The sequence below is a fragment of the Sinohyriopsis cumingii genome, chromosome 12 (genome assembly GCF_028554795.1).
Source record: "Sinohyriopsis cumingii isolate HCF-2022 chromosome 12, ASM2855479v2, whole genome shotgun sequence".
NCBI classification, from domain to species: domain Eukaryota; kingdom Metazoa; phylum Mollusca; class Bivalvia; order Unionida; family Unionidae; genus Sinohyriopsis; species Sinohyriopsis cumingii.
In genome coordinates, this window is record NC_142972.1 from 39,745,035 (window position 1) to 39,768,093 (window position 23,059).

Below are 23,059 nucleotides of genomic sequence, written 5' to 3' on the forward strand. Positions count from 1 at the left end.
TTGTGTTGCTCTCGATTATTATAACCATAGTCACATTTCTCACAGTAATATCTGTATCCCATGAATCCGGTGATAGTGGTAATGGTATCGAAATGGTCATCGTGATGATAAACATGAATGTATTTTCCGTCCTTAAAGTCTTGGCCTCGAAACAACAGAGGTCCGCGCATTTCTTGAGGGTGCACTTTCAAGGTGTAGCGTGGAGCTAGGGCATCTTGCAATTTTTGCATCTCAGGAATGCCACAGGGTGTGTCTTTGGACAGGCCAGCTTGTTGCAACAGGAGTTCTGCTTCGTTTCGTTGTTTGGTTCGGTTCGATTTTCGAATGTTCTCCCAGGTTCTTTTCCATTCTACCGTGTCGTTCTTGTTGGCATAGCTTCGTCCCACCACGATGGCACGGACTAAGCACATCTGGTTTTGAGGGTTGTTAATTCGGACGAGACTTGTTTTGGTGTTGCGAAGGTCGTCCACCAATAACATCTTTTTGCGTCCAGTCCCTTGAGGAAGAGAGACGTGAGCCATTTTCAGTGTGGCTTTACCATCGGTGATGTCAAACTGGTCATTAGATTATTGTACGTGTTGAATCTTGTCCATGACTTTGGAAGGGGTTAGTTCTGCGGGTCTGCTAAACTCGATCCAAACAGGGGATTTCAAACCGTCGTGATCTATGGATAGTGTCAAGCGATCGTCTTCTTTGGCTTGACATTGTCGCTTGAGTGAGGTGAGCAAAGAATCCCACATCTCGGTGATAAACCCTTCTGCTTTCTCGAAGGGTACGTCGGCCTTGAAATCTTTAAACTTCACCGTGTAGGTGTAAGCGGTGGTTCTAAATTTTCTAGAGGAGCGCTTTTCCGTCTCTCGAATGGAATAGTACTTTTCAGGGTTGACTAAGGGTGGTGAAATTGGTTTAGAGGGTTCGGATTCTGGTTCACTCATGTCCTCTTCAAAATCACTGGCATGAATTTGTGCCAAGATTTCAGCCCTGGTTCGAGGCGATAGATCACGTTTCTGCCTCTTACTTTCTTCTCCTTCTTCTTCTTTCTTCTCGATTGAATAGGATCGTTTCATCTTGAGTGCAAAACGTCAAATGACTCAAGTTTAAACACCATAGACTAATTTATAGTCATGACAAACCAACGTATATAAAAGGGTGTGTGTCTTGTCCATTCACTGTTCATTTCACTCTCAAACCGAGCACAACGATGGAAGAGACTACCCAGATGGAACGTTTCGTCAGAGCTTTGCGAGGGGTCATTAGAAAATTCTCTTCAGACCAGCCTACGGACTACTCTCCTTCCTTTCGAGATAAAAGTCAGGATACTTGCTATATCTGTCAGAAGAAAGGGCATTGGTCTTCAGAGTGTCCAGACCGTCAAAAAAGAAAAAAACAGGGGCTAAAAAAGACAAAAGTCAAGATACCTGTTATTATTGTCAAGAAAAAGGACATTGGTCTCCAGATTGCCCAAAAAAGAAACAAGAGGAGTCAGAAGAAAAGAAGGATTCTTCAGAAGAAGAGAGGGATTCTTCGGAAGAAGAGAGGGATTCTTCGAAAGAAGAGAGGGATTCTTCAGAGGAAGAAGAGGAAGAAAGAAGACAATTCTATTTGAAAGAGGCAAAGAAACAGGAGAAGAAAAGAAGAAGGGAAGAAAATGAGGAAAAAACGGTGAAGAAATTCAAAAAACATAGAGACTAAATAATGAGAAAGAAGAAGTGTACGAACTTTTTAAAGTGTTCTGTGGTGAATTGTGAATTGGATTGTAAAAAATGGATAAAAGAATACATGAATGATATAAGGTAAGTGTCTTTGAGTTTTGATTTTAAAATAAGAAGCTACACTCACGCACTCATACACAGACACGTACTATAAGGGTAAAATGGGTGGGGTTTATTTTTGAGTTATTGGCAAATTGAAATTGTATTTCTTTTCGAGAAATGTGGGTGGCCCTGAAAAGGGCCTTTTTTCTTTATGGTGTAGGAGTGAGTTTAACCAATCAACTTTAACTGCCTTAAGCCTTTGCCACGGCCAAGGCCTACTTCTGATGATTGGGTTGAAATCACTAAGGGTGGTACGACAGGCTTAGTCACAGGGTTGGCGTGTTTAGCTCGGGAAGGTCGTATTCTCTTCGGTCGTGATAAAGAAGTCTGATACATTTGTTTCAGACTTCTTAACTCCGCTAAAATGTCCAACAGTACCGTAGCCGTTTGATTTTCACCCTCTTGTTTCTTTGCTGCTACTTCTTCTTGCTGTTGTTGCTGTTGTTTTTTTTTCTTACCTCTTCTTGTTGCTGTTGCTGTTGCTGTAGGAGAAAAGCTTGTTCCGCTTCCTTTTGTCGTTGCATAAATTTCTCCAATTCTTCTTTCTGTCTCTGTCTAAGATTCTCCACTTGCGGTAATGACGAAGGTTCCGGAACAAATTCTTGCGAGGTAAGAAAATCCACAAAATCCCAATGTACCTCTTCTGAAAGTAAGTCCGGGTTCCCTTGGGCGGTCTCCCCTACTGGTGCACCCCAATGGATCGTTTTCTGAATTTCCGTCATGTTGAATCACTGTCGCATAGATTGACTGCACACAAGCGCTAGCGAATCTATATAGACCAACTGACGTCACAGACTAATCTCTTCGGATTGGATGCGGGCTGACTGAATTTTGTAACGCGTGTTTGGATTGGTGAATGAACTCAATCCGTTTCAATCCTACCTCTACCTATAAATAAGCGCAGTTCAGTGCATTGATTCACTTGTTCTCGTCGCTTCAAGATGTGGACCGATGTGCAATCTTCTACGCTTGTGTCTTCCATGATGTTCCGGACGGACATACCCATGTATGTCCGATCCAAGTGGACCGTTGTCCACAGGACAAACACCAGTCTGTGGATACGTAGGATCTACGTAGAAAGACAAGGATGCCTCAAAAGAGTCCTGATTTACGGTCCTACAGTGAAACGCAGCCTAAGGACAAGAAGAAGACCAATGCGGTGCCCTTTATGTTAATGGATACATTAACATAAACCCAAAGGCCCTTTTCAGGGCCAGCCATATTTCTCGAAAAGAGATAGCCTTTCCATTGCCTACCCTTTTTTAAATTTAAATTTAAATTTAAAAAAACTTTTTAAAAAAAAAAAAATCCCATATTCAATTCCCCTTGTCCCTAGACAAACCCAAACTCTATTCCCATGTTCATTTCCCCTTGTCCCTAGACAAGCCCAAACTCTATGTTAAATTCCCATTGTCCCTAGAGTGGCCCAGCGTTTTTCTCCATGTTAAATTTCCATTGTCCCTAGAGTGGCCCAGGGGTGTTTTTAATGCTAAGTCCCATTGTCCCTAGGGTGGCCCCATTCACTACTGATGATGATGATGATGATGATGATGATGATGATACCTCTGGTTCAGATTCAATGAATCTTACACTTAGTCCTCAGATTAAAACTTTACATGCAATGTGTATGTACAAATAATACAAATTACTGACACAAAAGTAATCGTGAAATATACATACATATGCATACGCACGTTAGAGTCAGTGATAAAAAAATACAACATGTTCATGTATGTTTGGGAGATAAGAAAGTGGTGGGGGTTGTCCATGTTAGGTATCTCCGGTTGTATGAGCATTTTTTGGTGATGTGTGCTTAGTCACGAGGAAATATGGGCTGCTGTGTGCAGGCAAGGCGATGGGTGCCGTTTATCCGCGGACCTGGGTTCGAATCTCTGTAGAGTAATAATTAAAAATTCTCTAATCTGTTTGATGATATTATTTATATTAAATATTAATTCTGACTTCTATTATCAAGCATTCTCCTATAGAATCCAGGGATAACACGTTCCGTTAGTCTTGTGTAAATATATAATTCTCATTAATTAATCCTATATACCTTAATTTCATTCATAGGAATCCGGAATAACTTTAGATAGATGAAAATAAATTGCTAGGTCGTCATGCGAGTGTGTCTGCTACACGTGAGTGCATATCACACCGATTAAATGCATCATTTTTTGGTGATGTGTGCTTAGTCGTGATGGAATATGGGCTGGTGTGTACAGGCAATGCAATGAGTGTCGTTTACCCGCGAACCTGTGTTGGAATCTCCAAAGAGTACGAATTAAAAATTCTCTAACCTATATGATATTATTATTTGTATTAAATATTATTTATGCCTACCATTTTTAAGCATTCTCCTACAGAATCCAGGTTAGCACTTTCCGTTCTATATATAGTCTAGATATCTTAAGAAATGGTCTCAAAGTTTTCAAGTACTGTACTACATAATTAAAAGGTAATACTTGTTAATTTACACAAGAGGATGGATGTTCTTTCATTGAAATAATTATACAGACTCTTTTTGGAAGTTGAATTATCTGATTAAGGTTAGTAGCACTGTATCCCCATTATTAAATAGATGCCTACATATTTGAAACGGCTCAGTCATCATGGTATACTTTCGGCGGTTCGGGTTGTGACTTTTGGACCTAATATTTCCGAATGTATTCATTTCCGTTGTGACGTCAATAAAGCGCCATTTTTGAAAATACGGGCAAAGCTCTGAGTAACAAAAGTGTAATGATTAGCACTTAGCTTAAATTAAAGTGGAGCAATGGACATCTTTAACAGGTTACTTAACTCTTTGAAAATGCTGATAATCCATAATTTGACTAATGATTAATTTAAACACCTCTAAAGTTTATACATTTTTCTCCCACTCAGTGCTCATATTAAATACATTAAGGTTTGTTTCAAATGGTATCGCGAATGGTCTTCGGGTATGCATACAAAAATATATTCACATTAACTGCTTCGCTGACAGCAGTTCCTTTTACACGAGTTTTACTTATTTCATGCCTCCCCCCCCCCCCCATGGCATTGGCTATTGGCATTCAATTCTTTATCGAAGGGTCACGACCCTCGTAATGCTGAACCCGCCACCAAGTTGTCAAATCGGATTTACCTTGCATGGGTGCACAGTCCGCAACCTCTCTGACTGATTTTCGACCAACACCTGGTTTTGGTAATTTTATCTTGAACTTAATCATTTTTGTTAAGAAGTTCTATTTAGAAGAATTCTTTTACTAATTACAGACAAAATATATAGCAACGTCGCTTGATTTGTGTGGGTGGGTCACTCATGCATTGTTGTAACAACTTCTGGCCGTTCTTTGGTGCTGAAATTTGAATTCACATAACGAAAGCCTCGTACTTTCGACTATGAATGGAAAACTTAGGACCCAAAAGGAACAGTTAGAAATTATTGAAGCATGTGAAAAAAAGCTATCTTTACTTGTTTTTGTCTTTTTAGTAATACATTTTTTTCAGATGCAGCATTAGTTACCATAGATGATGAAATTTGCTAGTCTTGAATAATATGTGGAGTTCTTTTCTTTGTCTGATTTTACATGTGGCTATCATTATTCCTTTGCATATAGATGGCTTATCGTAACATAATTAGCCACTGTTGTCCCCCTTATTAGGACCGCTTCATTAGAATTTGTAAATACTTTGCACTTGAAAGTTCAGTATGCAATTTTACGCACCATTTTAAGTCAAGTATATTCTGTTTTAGTGTTGTCTGACCATCTCTTAACATTGGTTTGTCCTGCCAATACATTTGTAGGAAACTTTCATGAAAGTTTGCCCAATATGCATCTATCATCAAGAGTTATAAAATATGGATATTTTAATGAAATTTTTCCCATTCTCATGCCTTGCCCAGATAGTGTGATGTGTCACATGACAGTCACATGCCCAGCTTCAAGGCCATGACAAGGGAAAAGGTGATTTATATGCCATTAGAAAAATCTTTTTATTTGTGATTATTTCAAATGCATTTATAAAACATGTATCCAGCTATTAAACAGCGCTATTACCACACACAAACCCTTCTGCTTTTCTTGATGGTCTACAGTGATGGTATCCCCTTCTTATTTTGTTTTTAGGTCTGTTTTTACTTGTATGCTCGCTTATACAGGGGTAAGAATTCTCAGTGGATTTCTGCATCCCCAGGGTCAATTTTGAGATCAGCAAAAGCTGGGGTTGGAGTTAGGTCATCGATCTACAAAGACAAATTCAACATTATTCATCAGTAATTTAGACAGCTTATTATCAGGCTTAAAAGACCAAAATATCCATTTGCAATTATTAATCAATCATTAGTAAATTCCTCTAATCAAACAACATTTTGCATTTGTCTTTGTGAGAGAACAAAAAGAAACAAAAAAGATAGCGACTGAAGAAATTTTGATAATTTAAAACACATTGACATAGATTGACTGTAAATACAATTTTGTATTCATGTTATATCTAAGATGTTTGTGCCAAATTATACCTGTAATTTAACTGTGATAATGTGTATTTTTTCATCCTTTTTACTTTAAGAAAATCAAGATTTTGACAGCTTTTTAAACTGCTTTAGGTTGTGTTACATGTTTAGTTTTTCATTTCTGTAAAATAGTGAAGTTTGATCTCAGATTCTACATTGTTTACTGTTTAGAACTTGGATGATAAAATAACAAAAATGATTTTGAATAACCAGTCACTTTCATGTAACTAGGCTAAATTAGATGTTTTAAGCTGGGTAATTCTGGGTCAGTTTTAGGGTTTTAAGTAAATAAATTGCAGGAACTTTGGGGGGCATTGCACTCCGGAAATAAAAGGGGGCTTATGCATTCCCCTCATCCCCATGTCTACATTTTTTCTCTCTTTTCATAAATGTTGTTCAAAGCCATGCTTATAGTTCAGTTTATGTCTTTTTACCCTGTTTTGCCTTAGTAAGGGAGAAGTCTACCTTATGCATGCCCCTCCCCCCAGCCTTAAGGTTAAGGTCATGGCAGGAAAATTTTGAATCAGTGACTTCATTCTAAGTATGGTTATAATTGTTTAACTGATGAAGATATTTTAATGACACTTTAGCCTGTTATAAATCTTGATATAGCATGGTCAACTTTAGACTGAATTCTTCAAAGACCTGATGATAATATTCTACAATCCTCCCTGGTATCCCATGAACTTGCATCAGATCACCTATGCAATATATGCCATCTTGACTTATCAGTCCCTGACCCTCCATCTTTATTTGCTATTAAGAGAAACCTCCGTATGATTCAATAGAACCAAACTAATGCATGGCATCCAAGCAAACCTAACAACTTGCTTACCTGCTACAGCAGAACAACTCGATAACTGCCTGAGCTACAACATTCTAACAGACTGCCAGCATGGTTTCTATGCCAGACGAAGCTGTGAAACACAGCTCATAACCTTAGTGGATGAGCTCGCCAAATCCTTAGACAGAGGGAAGCAGTTTGACCTTGCAATCCTTGACTTCAGTAAGGCTTTCGATCATGATCCCCATGAAAGACTCCTCAGTAAGTTGGACCACTATGGCATCAGGGGTAACACATAGAAATGGATCAGAGATTTCCTATCAGACAGATCGCAGAGAGTTATAGTAGATGGAGCAACATCAGACCCAGCACCAGTTGTTAGTGGGGTACCTCAGGGGAGTGTTTTGGGTCCCATACTCTTCCTGGTATTCATCAATGATCTACCTGCAAGCGTCAAATCCAACACAAGACTTTTTGCAGATGACTGTATAGTCTTCCGGGAAATAAATGTCTCCAAGGACTGTGAGATCCTTCAAGACCTGAACCAACTGGCCCTCTGGGAAAGAACTTGGGGTATATCGTTCCATCCAGAAAAATGTAGCATCCTAAAAGTTTACAGGAAAAAATCACCTATCTTGTCCGAATATACAAGTTAGCCAATGAGTAGGCAACAAAATATCTCGGGGTGGAATTGTCTAGAGACCTCTCTCCAAATCAACAATGAAGAATATTTCACTCTGGTTTGACCAGGTCTTGAGTATTGCTCGACTGTGTGGAACCCACATAGTAAAGATCTAACAAATAAGATAGAGATGGTTCAGAGGAGAGCGGCTAGGTTTACCACAAATAAATATCGTAACACTAACAGTGTCAGTGCAGTGCTCAACCATCTCCAGTGGGAATCACTTGAATCCAGGCGAACCAAGGCCCAGCTAACCATGATGTACAAGATGGCGAACAACATAGTGAACATACCAGCGGACAAATACCTGACCCTGGCATATAGCCAAACTAGGGCAAACCACAGGAAAAAGTTCCAATTAAAGTCAGCATCGACAAATTGTTTCAAGTTCAGCTTCTTCCCATGTACAATAGGGACTTGGAACAAATTACCATCAATAATTGCAGAAGCTCCTGACTTGGTATCTCACAAGCAGGAGCTTTCCAAAATCACATTCTAATGAACTAGCCAGCTACAAGTAAGACCTAGTGATTCTCAGAGCTATGCCGGTTGAGGTTCCATATCTCATTGCCGCTACGATAGCCGGATTGGTCTGAGTATGAAGGGATGAAAACGTACACTGACACACTTTTACTTATTTCTGCCTTTCCTATCATTACTCTTCTGACTGTCCTATCACTTCCATCTTTACTTTATCTTTGACCACGTACCACCCGTTGCTTAATAGTCAAGTTTGACTGCATCATCGTATTTATAGATAGATTATAGATAGACAGATTGTCAAAAATGCCATAGCAAGCAAGTACAGAGTATCAATTCAAAAGTGTTCTCCGTGGTATAGCAGTGTTAGGGACCAGCATCGCACTGCTAAAAGACACCACCATAAAGCTGAGAGGCTTTGGCTTTCCACCAGACTCATTATTCATAAGCAAATCTATGAAGCTGCTAAGAACATCTCATTGTCCCTGCAGTGAAATCAGCCCACTACAGTACTAAGATCATGGAAAGTTCCAGCTGCAAAGAGCTCTTTGTGATTAGTAACAAGCTAATGTCAAGGAACAAATGTACACCACTTCCAACTACTTTCACTCCAGTCGACCTTCCAAACCTGTTTGCAAATGTCTTCCGTGACAATGTACAAACCATTAGAGATAAGCTTGACAGCACAGTTTCAGTTGACTCTCCAGACAGTTGCAATACAGAAATTCAGCAGCAACTGTTAGCAGCATTTAAACCTGTCTCTATGGATTTAGTATGTACAATCATGATGAAGAGTGTACCAACGTCATGTAAACTTGAACCAATTCCATCATCACTGCTGCTTGAGTGCTTAGATCTAGTATTGCCTTCACTAACTTATATTATTAATACCTCTCTTTCATCCGTGGAATTCCTATAATTTTTCAAAACTGCCATTGTAAAGTTTCTGCTGAAGAAACTAACATTTGACCTTAACAATTTAAACAACTACCACCCAGTTTCTAATCTCCCATTCATATAAAAAATCTTCTAAAAGTAGTTAATGACCTTCTGTCTGGTTTGGATAGTGGAAAGATTACAGTCCTCACCCTCTTTGATACTTCTGCAGCATTTGACACAATAGACCATGATATATTACTTCACTGTCTCCAGCATGTATTTGGCATTCATGATACAGCCTTACCGTGGCTCAAGTCCTACTTGGTTAACAGGACACAAATGTGATTTGGATCATTTCAGACACCATAATGGGATATTTATGCTTTGTGAACAGATTTCTAGTGGTACATTGACAAATCCCCTAGCACCATCTTCCTACCAATAGCTGTCAATTAAGTGTTTTTTGTTTTGCATTCAAATGTTCCATTGTCTACTGTTATACGAGGCTGTTTGATTTTTTAAAATGCAATAATGTATGGGTGCTAAACATGTCTCATAGAGTTTGCTTGACACTTTGTATACATGATGGTGCTGATTTACTGTTAAACATAGATGCAAATACCACACACAAATGTACATACATGCATACATACATACATACATACATACACACCTACATACATATATTTACATACACAAACACACACATACATACATACACAAACATACACACATGCATAGTTGGGGGGATGCAAGTGGTCTGAAGTACTCACTTTTACAGATCACTGTCATCTTGCCTCAGTCCGCATGGGTTAAAGTTTTGAACTTGGCCTGTACTGATATATGAGAAAGCTTTCTAGTAGAACCCCATTTGTTGGTGATTTTTACCTGGATTTTCCTAGGTTCCTTCTCTACCATTTATAGTAACTGCCATATATAGCCTATTGTATGCTGAAAAAATGTATTCTAAATCGCATCTATGGGTGAGTACTACACTTTAAAAGTGCCTTCCCTGGGTCCCATGCATGTTTTAATGGAATATCCCTTAGTTAAGATAATTTTAATGGAATATCCCTTAGTTAAGATAATTTGAGATAATTTTTACAGCTGAGAAAACAATAGGTTGCCAGTCTTGGATGAGTACCACATGTCTGGGCTGGAACTGGTGATGAGAGATCTCTCTAGGATTTTAAAACAAGGAGTACAGGACTCCCAGTTTGGTGAAAATAGGAGTCCCACTATCAAAAGTTGCAATCCCTTCTTTCCTACAGAATCAACACAGACGTGAGTGCATCTATTTTTAGATGGAGAGGTTTCCATAATGTAATCACTCACTTTAATATAGCTTCATTACAAATGTCCATTGACAGGATTGCAAATTTATGGTTTATTTATTTGTCTATGCCCTTGTTGTAATTTTAGGCAATGGTTAAATAGTATCTGATTTGCTGTTTTTTTTCCCCATATTTTTGCAAATACGTGTCAGGTTGGAAAACAGCTCTGACCTTAAAGAGCATCTCACGAATTCCACAATATAGCATTGTCCACTACGTTTTTGACCTACATAATTTGCAGTTTAAAGTTAAATCTTTAATAAAATAATACCTTAAGATTTGCCTGCTGATGTACGAAAACAGACAATCTAATAAACTGGTACATCCCAGACTTAGCGAAGTCCACCATTATTTCCTGTTAGGCCTACTGGTTCACTTACATTTTCAAACTGATTTATGACGAAATAGTGTACAAGAGGCAGTTAATATATATCCAGATCACCGATTCTGATCTTAAAAACCATGTTTGTATGTTTTATCATCAAAGGATATCATGCAGGAAATTGATAGTTGCTACCTTACTCGAAAAAGGGTTAATGGTCAATCAACTATCAAAACATATGCTTGTGAATGGGCAGGAGTTTGTTTGTCAACGAAATTGATATCAAAACTTGGCCTAGCTACTGATCTACTGATGAATACATTTTGCTACAAACTCTAGAACTAACCGGGCTAAAACAAAGGGCATTATTTTAAAAAAGTATGGTCAGTCAATGTACCTCTTAAATAGCTCTTTTTCGTCCATCAGAGTGATACTAAATTTTGTCAATCCAAGTAAGGATTTATTCCAAACACTAAGCTAGGCATCACACACTTTCTTGCACTTACTTCGCTATGCTTGCCGTTTAACCCCAAAATACTTATCCAAATTTACGAATGGATTTTTGTCTAAGTCATAACTTGTCTTGATTCTCGTGCACTACTTATTCCGATACATTCAGAAATGAACACAATAACGATAGCTAAAGTTCTTTATTTGATGTACTTTTTATAAATGACCACATGTACGTCTCTGGGTTTTTCTGACTTTGAATTCAATCACTGTAAATATCAGTACATTTTCCCACCTGGCCGCCAGTCAAAGCCTTTGAACTGGCCGACTAGCTATTGCATCATATTCTTTTTGATGTACTCTTATAATGGCAACATGTATGTACATCAAGGGGTCTTTCAGTTACTTAATTCTGTCATTGTAAATATCAGCACAGCTAATTGATCAACACATTTTCCCACAAAGCAGGTGGCTGAAGCAGGACTGGCAAGTCTTTGAATTTTGCCGCACACCTGTTACATGTGTACAGAGGACTCCCGCCTCAGTGATTTTCTGCGTCCAAGATCAAAAATTGGCATCCAAATACGTGTAATTAAGCGTTTCCGAGATGTCTGGTGATCAAATAGATAAGCTAGCTGGCAAGGCAGATGCATTTACCATTGTCCTATCCAAGTCCTTCAGATTTAATACCCCATTTGAACAACTTAGGTGATGTCCTATGTTTTAATGCTAATTTTTTTTATTGCAGGCTTAAGAAGAGTGGTCCAAATTTTGGTTCTCTTGAGAACATCCCAGTAGCTCTAAACAAAAGAAAGAAGATTGTGTCTTCCTCTATGGATGATATTCTTAAGTATGTGGAAAATGAAAGTGATGGAAATGATACTGCCACAAACAATGATACTGCCTCCTCTGACTCAGGTAAGTGCATAGTGACAAATGTTAGAGAAAAAAAATTCCTTTTATCTCCAGAAATGAAATGAATTCACATTTAAAGAAAAACAATATGACATTAGTTAGAATTAACATAAAAATTGAGGTGTATATAATTTTTGTATTGTTTTTCTATCATTCTTCTTTCAATTTGCAAAATATCTTCAAATACTAGGATAATTGTGATCATAGTGTGACTTGGTGGGAAATGATGTTACGTATCTTTGGCATGATGTCTAGTGCTAGACAACTGCAAGCACTGTAGCAATATACCTGAAAAATTGTTAAAGCTACATTAAAAATCCAAATCACACACACACACACAAACATAATTGCTAGGCAGATTCTCCCTGCCCCTGTTGAAAAAAGTCACCAGATGATTGAATCCAAAAGAAATATTAATTGTGACAATTGATTTTGTTTAAGACAAACCCAGTCACTTTTGGATCATTCTTGGGTTTATCACAGCTTCCATTAAACAGATGTCCTGGCTTATTATACACCTGACTTTTACAGGATGTCTATAATTATACCACAGGATGTCATAGGAATTTCCCTTTATTCTACTGATATGCCAAAAATAATAAACCATGCAGCCCCAACCATTTAGCAATGCATTTTATTTCTGCCACTAGGGTCTGTTAATTGTACCTTTTAATTACTTGACAACAGTACCAAGTCACATGCTATTTCCTGCCAATTAACTATTACCATGATAATCTAGCCTGGATATTGCTAAAGATTTCACTGAGTCTAATGTGTTAGTCATTGGTTTAGGCATATCTTACCAAATTGTCAATTAAAAATAATCACTGAGCATTTTACTTAAAGAACGTACAGAACTTTTGGCTCTAAGTAGCAGTATGACTGACTATGCTGACAACTAAGGATACAACTTTAATGGGTAACTGATTTTAACTAGTACACTCGTCACTTTTAACTCTGCTGAGACTGGCACTACTTAGCATTACTGAATAATTTGCATACACTTGCAAGACAACATCACCAATTTAACAAGGAGTGGATCTCTGTTTGAAATTGTAAGGAAATACCACAACAGTAAGTAAATTAAACAGACCTTGGATAGTTGTCTTGAAAGAAGAGGATATGTTCAAGACAGCAGAGTCATAAAGTGGGGTCACCTAGAAAATAATGGCTTGCAAATTCCCTAAATTGTATCTAGTTTGTTCAAGATAATTAAAAAATGTATCATTATCACAGACACTCACATTTTGGATTTGTTGATTTCTTCAATATATAATAATTTCCAGCATTATAGGCTTTGAATCGGTCATTTTTAGAGTCCAACATCAGCATGATTTTCTACAATTTCCTTGTCTACCAAAATAACTGTGCCCACTGTTCAGAATATGGAAATTGTTGTAAGCCATGCTATTGTCTGCCTTAATAATGACTGATTCAAAGTGCATAGTTCCAGAAGAGTGGACATCAATTGCAGAAATTAATAAATCCACAGCACAAGTGACTGTGATCAAGCCTCTCCTTTTGCGAGCTTTATGTTCTGGGATTGGAGTTCTTCATGATCAGGTAAGCATTTCCATCTAGAACTTATTTTGGACATGAGTGTTTGCATTGTTTCCATCCTGTACACTACTTTGAAAGTGAATGCAGCAGTGTCTTCACTGAAGATGTCTACTCGTTTTCTGTCATTGATCGTTGATCATGTATTCTATATTGGTATCTTAGCTATAAAAAAATCTGTTGATATATCTGTCAGTTAATGATATTGATCATATGCCTAGTTGGTGATGAGTGCACGCTACACAGAAAGCTTGTGATGCACTTGATTCGGTCTAAAATCAACCATAACAATTAATTGTCATTATTTTCTTGGGTCTTTTTAATGCTGTCTGTGGGTGCCATGGAGGCAACTTTTTTGTGCTGAAGATGAAACATAAGGGTCATTGGTGCAGGGTTGCAGCTGAAAATGTACCCTTTAACACTAAAAGATATATATGCAGCGTTTCCCTTTACGCACATTTGTGCATCAGGGACGCATGCTGAAGAAAATTGACGCACACATTTGTTTGACACAAAGGATTTGCATAATGCAGTCAGAATTTATTTAATATCCAGTGCTTTGGACGAGGGATGGCATCGTTTTTACTTAGTACATAGGCATTGACTGGTTCCCTGCTTTGTTTGCTCCCTCCGTTACACTCCTATTCATATAGCGGAGTGCAACGCAGGGAGGATAAGAAACAAGGAACCAGACTAGCATAGGCAATGTTATGACTGAGTAGCTTCCCCTAATCTTGCGAGCTGTCACGCGATTTCCATTGAGCTCAGTGCTTTTTGCACTAGAAAGTGATCTCCAACTTAAAACGGCGTGCACTAAGAATCATTAGCGAAGAAAGTGAAAGAAGCAGAACACAAAAGAGTAACTGTAGACCTAACTTTAATGAAAAATGGAGACAATAATTCCCTTGACTGGAATACAGCACATCCATTAGGATTACCAGTGTGACTTCTAATTGCATGATTGCGAAGACTGCAAAAGTGAATAATCCTTTTGTGACAGGGTTTAAAAATTTAAAAAAAATCTGCCCTCATTTGCCACAAGATAGCTGGATAATACATTATAACCCAAGACATTTTTTCACAACAAAGAAATCAGTAGACTGGTTGAGACAAATGCATTATTTGGATTACAAAGTCAGAGGGTAATTGCAAATTTTGATGGTTTTTAGCTTTGCTGCATTATAAGAAAGACCTTAAAGTTCAGGTGTAACTTATTAGAAAGAAGATGAATCATTATCCTCCTTGATTTTTGGTTAAATGTGTTCTAGGATGAAGTACAATGAAACCGATGATAGTACACATTTTATGACAGGCATTAAATTAACTGCCATTTGGTTAACACATTAACCCCTAGCGACGACTTTACGGGGCAGGAGGTAGTAGCCTACTGTCGAGCTCTGTAGCGTCATGGTCATGCATGATACACTAAAGTGGGTGGTATTATAGAAAGATGTAGCTCTACAATGATACCAAATAATGTGGAATATCTAGTTGCAATACAAAATACAGATATAAAAACCTCATTTTTTGGACCTGACTTTTTTAACGCAAAAGTCGCCCGTGGTCGGAATCCCATTTTGTGTCCGGATTTTAGACTTTTTGGTCTCACATTTAAGGCAAACCGGTATGAACTGCAAACAGACAGATGAGTCTTTGCAAAAAGTAGGATAAGATGGGCATTTGGAATAAAGAGTGGTCTCCATACAAAAATAATGGCTCCGTTTAGCCAAAAAAACCACAAAAAACAAGTCCAACTTTTACCCTTCTGCTCATGCACGAGTCAAATAGCCAATGAAAAATGATGTTTCTAACACAACTAGGCAGTATGTTATTGAAAGATGACCAAGGATTTGGTGTTTTCGAGTCTATTCAGAAATAGCTTTCAAAATGTGTTTCCTACTTGATTTTCAGGCAAAAATGGCAAAAACCTCCAGGGGTTAATGTGATAAAAAGATTTATTTGGCTGTTTGTATTGGCTTATATGTAATGTGTTGGTCTATAATATTGCTTCAAAAAAAATTATAAGGAAACTGTTAAAAGTATGACTTTAAAAGAAAAACTAATACAATTAACCTTTGAATGGACAATGCATTTGCTTGCTAATGGTGCATGTTGTGTTATTTGTATGTTTAGAGAGAGAGAAAGAGAGAGTATGTTGTTCAAGTTGCAGTATCCTATCTCAAGCTGAAAACGTACGGGTCAGATGAAAATTTTTCAGTACATTTTTGACCCCCACTATTTTTATTTGACCCCCAATTCTGACACCAAGGGTTTTTTTTACCCTCAATTTTACACCCCTGGGGGCTACACTGTATATGGTTACATTATTGATGGCCTCGAATAATGTTAGGAGCTGGGTTAGGTATCTTGTTCATGGTCTTGCAGATTTATCAAGTTTATGCCTCTTCCAGGGCTTGACACTAATGACTTTCAAGTTGCCTTTGACAAATGAAACTAAGGTCAGAGCAAATGAACTAAAAAATTTGTTTGTTCAAGAGGACAAATGATTTTTGAGTGTTACCAATACAGCTGATAACACTTACTGTTGGAAGAAATTGTAACTCAGATTATGTGATAAAATATATTTTATTCCACATTTTCCTCTTGTACTCTTCATAATAATAACAATACTTTTGCTGGGATATTATTCTTTACTTGAAATTAGGGCCTATTCTAAATATATTGCACACTACCATAAGTCAGCTATTTTGGTCAGTTTCAGTCTGATTGACACTTGCATATTAGAGGCATAGTATAATAAGCATCTGTAATCTTCTCAAAATGAAACTGTTAGGTTCATCTATCTATCCATCCATACATCCATCTTTTGTTCTGGAATATAAAATCCAAATCCATTCAAGGTATCTGTCAAATTTGGGCACATATTAGACTTGTGGTTTGCTACTTACAAACTCTTCAGTTCAATGTTTTTGAAATGTTTTTATCTGTTTGTTCTTCTGTCCATTATCCACACTTTAGAGTTTTGGATAAAACTCTACAATCATTTAAGCTATCTCTAGTTTGGTACACTTTTGGGGTTAGTATTTAGATGTGCTTGCTGCACAATTCTTCCTTTCTGCTTTTTATATTATTTTGATCTTTTTGTGTATTCATTAATCCATCCATCATTCACACTTTAATTTCCCAAGTATAACTCCTAGACTGTTCAAAGTATCTCAATTAATCATTCAACTGAGTCATTCAATCAATATTTATAGCAAGACTGTACAGCTTCATTTTTTTATGATGAAACACTGTCACATTCACATTTTCTGGTTTGAGCTGAGCCCACTTTTTATTTATAAGATTGCCTGGAAAGACCATAAAATCGAACCAAAAAATGCATTCATTCAAGATTACATGTATTTTACTAACCATTGAACACATATTCTTTTTTGCACAACTTGCAAATAATTTTTCAACATGTTGAATATTCTGGAATTTCTAATTATAAAAGACTACTGTTAAATGTTAACTAAGTTCATCATCTAATTATAATAATGATTAAATGGTTCTAATCATGTATCCACTATCTAGTCCATACCTCATTTACATGACAAGTGATTTTACCTATTCACCTGTTCTTAAGTTCTTGTTTTAGACAAATAAACACAATTTTGATAATTTGCTTTCAACTAACCTGCTCTTGTTATAAACAAATGAACACAGTTTTGATTATTTATTTTTATTTAAAGAAATATAACAAACATCATTCCTCTATAATTATGCACTATTACACAACTTGATTACTCATCCATTAGACCCTAGTTGAAATTGATGTATATGGGGCCATCCATTCAGTATGTACGCATGGGGGGGGGGGGATAATCCAAATGCATACGTTTGTGTATGGGGGGGTCTACTGATAATGTATGTACACCTAGGTAACAGGGGTGGGTGAAACCTCGATAATAATTTGTTTAATACGTAACCTGTTCAACTGGGTTCAGTCTGCATTTGAATTCCAGCAGACATTATACAAACTTTTTACAGTTATGCAGCTTATTTCTTTGCAACCAGACATTCAACATCGGTGGACTATCTTTTTTATTAAACATGTTAATATTATTAATCCTTGATCGTTTCTGCATGGATTAAATATATACCGTTCATTAGAATGGGCAGGGTGCATCAAGCTTATGTATGCAGGTGGGTGGGCTTGAAAAAAGTACATATGTGTACAGGGAGGGGGAGGGGTCAAGCTTTGCCAGATTTTTGCATATGTACTAAATGGATGGCCGGTTACTTTTATCATTTCTATCACACAGCAGTGATATTTAATCAATTAATAATCTTTCATTGATCAGTTGGTGTAACCTATGATCGATCTTGAAATTTCAGCTGATTCTCAACACTTGATTACATATATCAACATAAAAGAAGACATTCCAAACTTATTTTCCATATACGATTTAAGTACTTGACAAATCATTTAATAGTCACTTTGCGTGAAGCATATAAGTTGCATTGTATCTATTTTAATTGAGTTTTGATGCAATGCTTCTGGTATGTAACATAATGAATGAGCTACATTTAGTTGTGATTGGTGGTTATTGTTTTACTCTGGACTTAAACAAAAAATAACCACCAATCAGGATTGAATATAACATATTACACTACATGACAAACCAGAATCATAGCCTTCAAGTTCAGCCCAAGTATGCAAGATCAGAAGCATCAGAGATAGATGTTTATTAAATGGTCAGTAAAGTATTTGGATCATACATGAAGAACAAGTCTGGAATGTGTCCTTTGCACTGATATATGTACTCACTGGCTGAACAAGCTGAAGGGACAAAATAATTGGCATGGCATTGGGGGGGGGGGCAGATTTCAAACCATGCAAGTTAGTCACCTTGTATTGATTTGTAAAAGGCAAGTGCAAATTGTCAATAGTTTGGGCATTTTATTGTTTTTTAAACTGACGTTAATGAGGGTGGATTCCTAATACAGCTGTCTCAGATTATTTCTCAATTCAAAGAATATAGTGGCAAACAGCAAATTATTATTCACAATTGCTGAAGATTAAAGTAACTTGTACAGGGTAAATATCGTTTTGTATCGATTGTTTGCCTCTTGTATCAATATGGGTACTAATATGACTAAAGTATTGATCTATCGATTAGCCATTACACCCCTAGATTTCACAGTCTGAATTGTATTGATGACAATCAAAGATATATATGGTATACAATTACTAAAATGAGTTTTCTGTGAGGACAAAGGTAGGGAGAAATGAATGAATGGGCAGTATCATAAGTTTGTATAAATATATAGTTTTTAATGTAAAAGATAGGATATATGTAACAAAATCCCTCATGATTAGACTGGGAAAATGTGAAAGTTAAAGAGAAAAGAAAGATACAGATAATTGGAGGGAAAAGACTTTTTTATGGTTATTGTTTTATTGACAGATGTTTAAGTAATTTAAGGGTCTGCAATTGGAGGAATTGATAAACTATTTATTGTAATTGAAACTTAATTGCTACTGACTGAGTACAGGCATGTATAGTTTCATAGGGAGATGCTATATGATTGTATAGATGTTTGTTACTTTTTAACAAAAGTCTTTTGTTAATTTATAAAATGTGTTATCCATTGTGCTTGTTCCAAACAACTGATGCAGGGATTCCTGATAAACTTATCCTTTGGATTCTCTTTTACCTATGGAACAACTAAAGTAGGAAACATTTGCATGTTGTGATTATTAATCTCAGTTTTAAAAATCAATTTATGCTGCTGAAATATATTTCCAGAAACTGAGGAGCTAAACAGAGCAAGCAAAAGACAAAAGTTGTTTGCCAGGAAGACTATCAAGCGAGAAAAGAAAAGGGAGAAGGAACTTAGGAAAAGGGTTGAAAAGAGTAAATTTTTCTTGAGCTCTTTGTTTGAGACAGTACATCATCACTATATTTGTATAGAGCTGAGCGCTGCAATACGATTCAATTTCAGTTTATTATTTTTATTAATGTAAATTACAATGCAAAGAGGGAATTTTTCAGTATGAAATTTTGCAATGAAATCTCCCAACTTTTTGTTAGTTACTATTTTTGTCCATTTCCAGCTATTCATAGCTGCCAACCCTTTCCATTTTGGCATGAATTTCATGACTTTTTCAGCGATTCACAGATTCACACCGCAAACAAAAAATTCACGGATTCTCCAATTCTCACTTATTTTAAATCTTTAATAAAATAACCAATTTCCTGTTAAGCGCTAGTCATGATATTGGCAGTTGCCGAAACGGTCCGGTACTGCTGGTCGCAATATTAGTAGAGCTGATCGGTACAGTTGGCCTGGTAGCAAGCATTTTAGCCTATTTTAATCTAGATGTATAGGAGTAGTTTTACAAATGATTTTGAGAGAAACTGGGGCCTAACCTGAATTTTGCTCTGTGCATGCCTCACCAACACTGATTTGAATTATCGTTCGGCATCGCATGCAAGATCTTGAAAATGGCTTCACCACCAAGGAGATAGAAATGTATTGCTCAAAAAGTGAAGTTTTTTTGGAATATACCAAAAATTGGCCATGCATTTAGCCATTAAACATTGATATACATCATGCTTGTTGCACAGTGTGCCACACATTTTAGTATTGGACATGGTGGCAGAGACGATGTGAGGAAGCACATCGGGTGCTACAACTTTTGAGACTATCTATATATATCGCCCATCTGCGTGCCTCTATCCCACAACTGGTCGACTTTCTCTGGCTCTGTTCTTTGAGGAGAAACAGCTGGACCCCAATCATTACTAAAGGCTACCACCCTATGATATTGGACAAATTCCGGCATTATGGCAACATGTTTGGGCGCGATAGAGACATATCAGATCTTTTAGACAAATTGGTCTCCTTGACCAATATCCCTTATTTGTCTCTAAAGGGATCCAGTTGGTTTTATTTACATGGCTAGATTCGAACCCCTTCAACCTTCTAGCCTACACATTGCTTAAGTCACTATTATATAGACAATGTTTACTTATAGCTTTAGCTTCAGCATGCAGGGTGGGGGGGGGGGCTGCATCCCCCTTTATGTTCACCAGAATCCTCTTCAGATTAAATCAAAGAGTTTGATGGTTCTCAAGATCCATCAGGATTCGTAGCCCAGAACAGATTACCATTTGTTGGTAGTCAACCAGTGTCCTGCTCGCTTTCTTCCATAACCAGGTCAAGAACAGCAACCATGCAAGAGATTATGTTTTTGCCCTCAGAGATCAATGATCTCAGACACATTCCGACATCATGGCAGATGTGCCATTGGGCATGAGAAAGGTGTCTCAGATCTGTTGGACAATTTGATCTCCATCAACCAAAATCCATAACTTTGTTTCCAAAATGGAATTTGTCTTTGGCTCAACTCAAGCAAGTTTGAACCTCTTGCTCTTGCTTCGCTAAAGTTCCTATCATAGAAGACATGTTTCCTGATAGCTTTAGCTTTCACATGCAGGATCAGTGAGCTACATGCCCTTTCAGTCAACCTGAACTTTCTTCTGTTCAGTTTGGATCATTTGGTAGTCCTCCTTTCACAACCAGGCCTAGTTGCCAAGAATCAGTTGCCATCCATAGGTAACTGATGAGTCATTCGTCCTCTCTTTTCCATAGACAAGTCTTGAGAGGCAGCCATGCAAGATTCTGTCTGTACCCTCAAGCACTACTTGAGATGCACAGAGATAATTTGTGTAATGAGGAACACCTCTCCTCATGTGGTTTACTTCTATGAACACATGATATAACACTTCACACCCTTTATTGCTGGCTGAAGGGGGTCATTTGCTTGGTGTACTATGACTCTCAAGCACTACTTGAGGCACATAGAGACAAGTTGTGGTATGTGCAAATGTCAATTCCTCCCAGTCAAGGTTGGAAAACAAGGCACCACCTCTTAAGCTTTTCAGAGTAAAATCTGCAAGGATTACTAGTGTGTTAGAGTGAAAACAGTTCAGTAAAAAAAAAAAGTCGCACATAATTCCGATCATATTTGAAAGATGGTACAATAGAATTGATAATGATGGAAAAGAACAAGGTGTGGAAAAGGCTTCTATAACCAACGTGTGTCTGAACGGCCCCTGAATGAAACAGGATGCCTGTTCAGAAGGTACAACAGTGCAACAGTTGAATCTTTGACATTAAATAATTAAGTTGTTTTCCTACTTTACTGATGGTTGCAGAAGTTTTGAATAGATACATCTACATTAAAGTTTTACAAATCAGTATTTGTTCCTAAAAAATCAGTATTTTTGTCATAATCAAATTTATGCAAATAAAAAAATGGATCTATTCTTAACTCTCCTGCTCATAGACCAGAACTTATTGAATGACTTGTACATCAGTCATCATTAGTCCATCCATTAGCTCATGTTTGTTATTGCTGCTTCTCTAAACCATGTCATGAAACTTTACATACCCATACATCCCAAAGTATAGTTGGTTATAAATAAAAATGGTGTTGTTCAGACATCCAATATTGCCGTCAGTTTTGTTATCACTACCGTGCCTGAATGAATGGTCGGATCAACATGAGGTTGTCACCTAGAGAGTTCTTAAGATGTTCACTTGGTCCTAAATGAAAATGGTACCAGTCTGACATACAGTGTGGCAGCCATCTTTAAATGTGTTTATCTCTACTCTTGAATGGAAAGTCATATAGGAATGAGTTTTGGCCAGATTGCTTCTGATTTCTAGCTGGTCCTGAGTGAAAATGGTGCCATCCAGACATCCCTTGTGGATAGTGACCATCTTATTCTTGCTATTGTTGCTCCTGAATGGATAGTCATATCTTGTTTTCACTACCAGACTTCTTATGTCTAGTTAGTTCTTTATGAAAATGGTGCTGATCTCATGTCCAATATGGCTACCATGATATCCATCTTGAATATCTTGTAAGTGTTACTCCTCCTAAATTATGTCATATCATCTTGGTTTTTTTTTTTTCCAAAAGACTTTATGATTAGTTTTTCCTATCTGACATATAATATAGCCACCATGGCAGCCATGTTGAAAATTTAGTTATCACCAAAATACTTGTACTAGTTGGTTCCAAATTAAAATGGTGCCAATGTGACCTCTAATATGGCTGCCATTATGTCCATTTTGAAAATCTTGTTATTGCTTCTCTTTGGTGGCGCTCACCAGATAATATGTACTTTTGAGAGAGTGACGTATGTAAGGTGAAGTAGTTCGCATTTAAAACATGCACAGTGGAGAGAACGTTTGCATACCTCTACGCTACATTAATGTAATGTGGATGATATTTCTTTTGGATATTGTACTTTTGGAAATTTTACATGATTTAAGCACACTACTAACTAAAATGACTGCTCCCTTGTGTTAAAAAATCAGTCTGA

General features: G+C 37.2%; 1 protein-coding gene across 1 annotated transcript in view; it reads left to right on the top strand.

The window, feature by feature from the left end:
* The first annotated feature begins 4,499 nt into the window (after positions 1–4,499).
* LOC149786299 (uncharacterized) overlaps positions 4,500–23,059 on the top strand; it is a 50,991-nt gene continuing 32,431 nt past the window's right edge. The window contains exons 1-3 of the mRNA XM_089975923.1: positions 4,500–4,607; positions 11,989–12,158; positions 19,469–19,576. Of these exons, the coding sequence (XP_089832049.1) occupies positions 4,591–4,607; positions 11,989–12,158; positions 19,469–19,576 (295 nt within the window). The 5' untranslated portion in view covers positions 4,500–4,590. The remainder of the gene's footprint in view (positions 4,608–11,988; positions 12,159–19,468; positions 19,577–23,059) is intronic.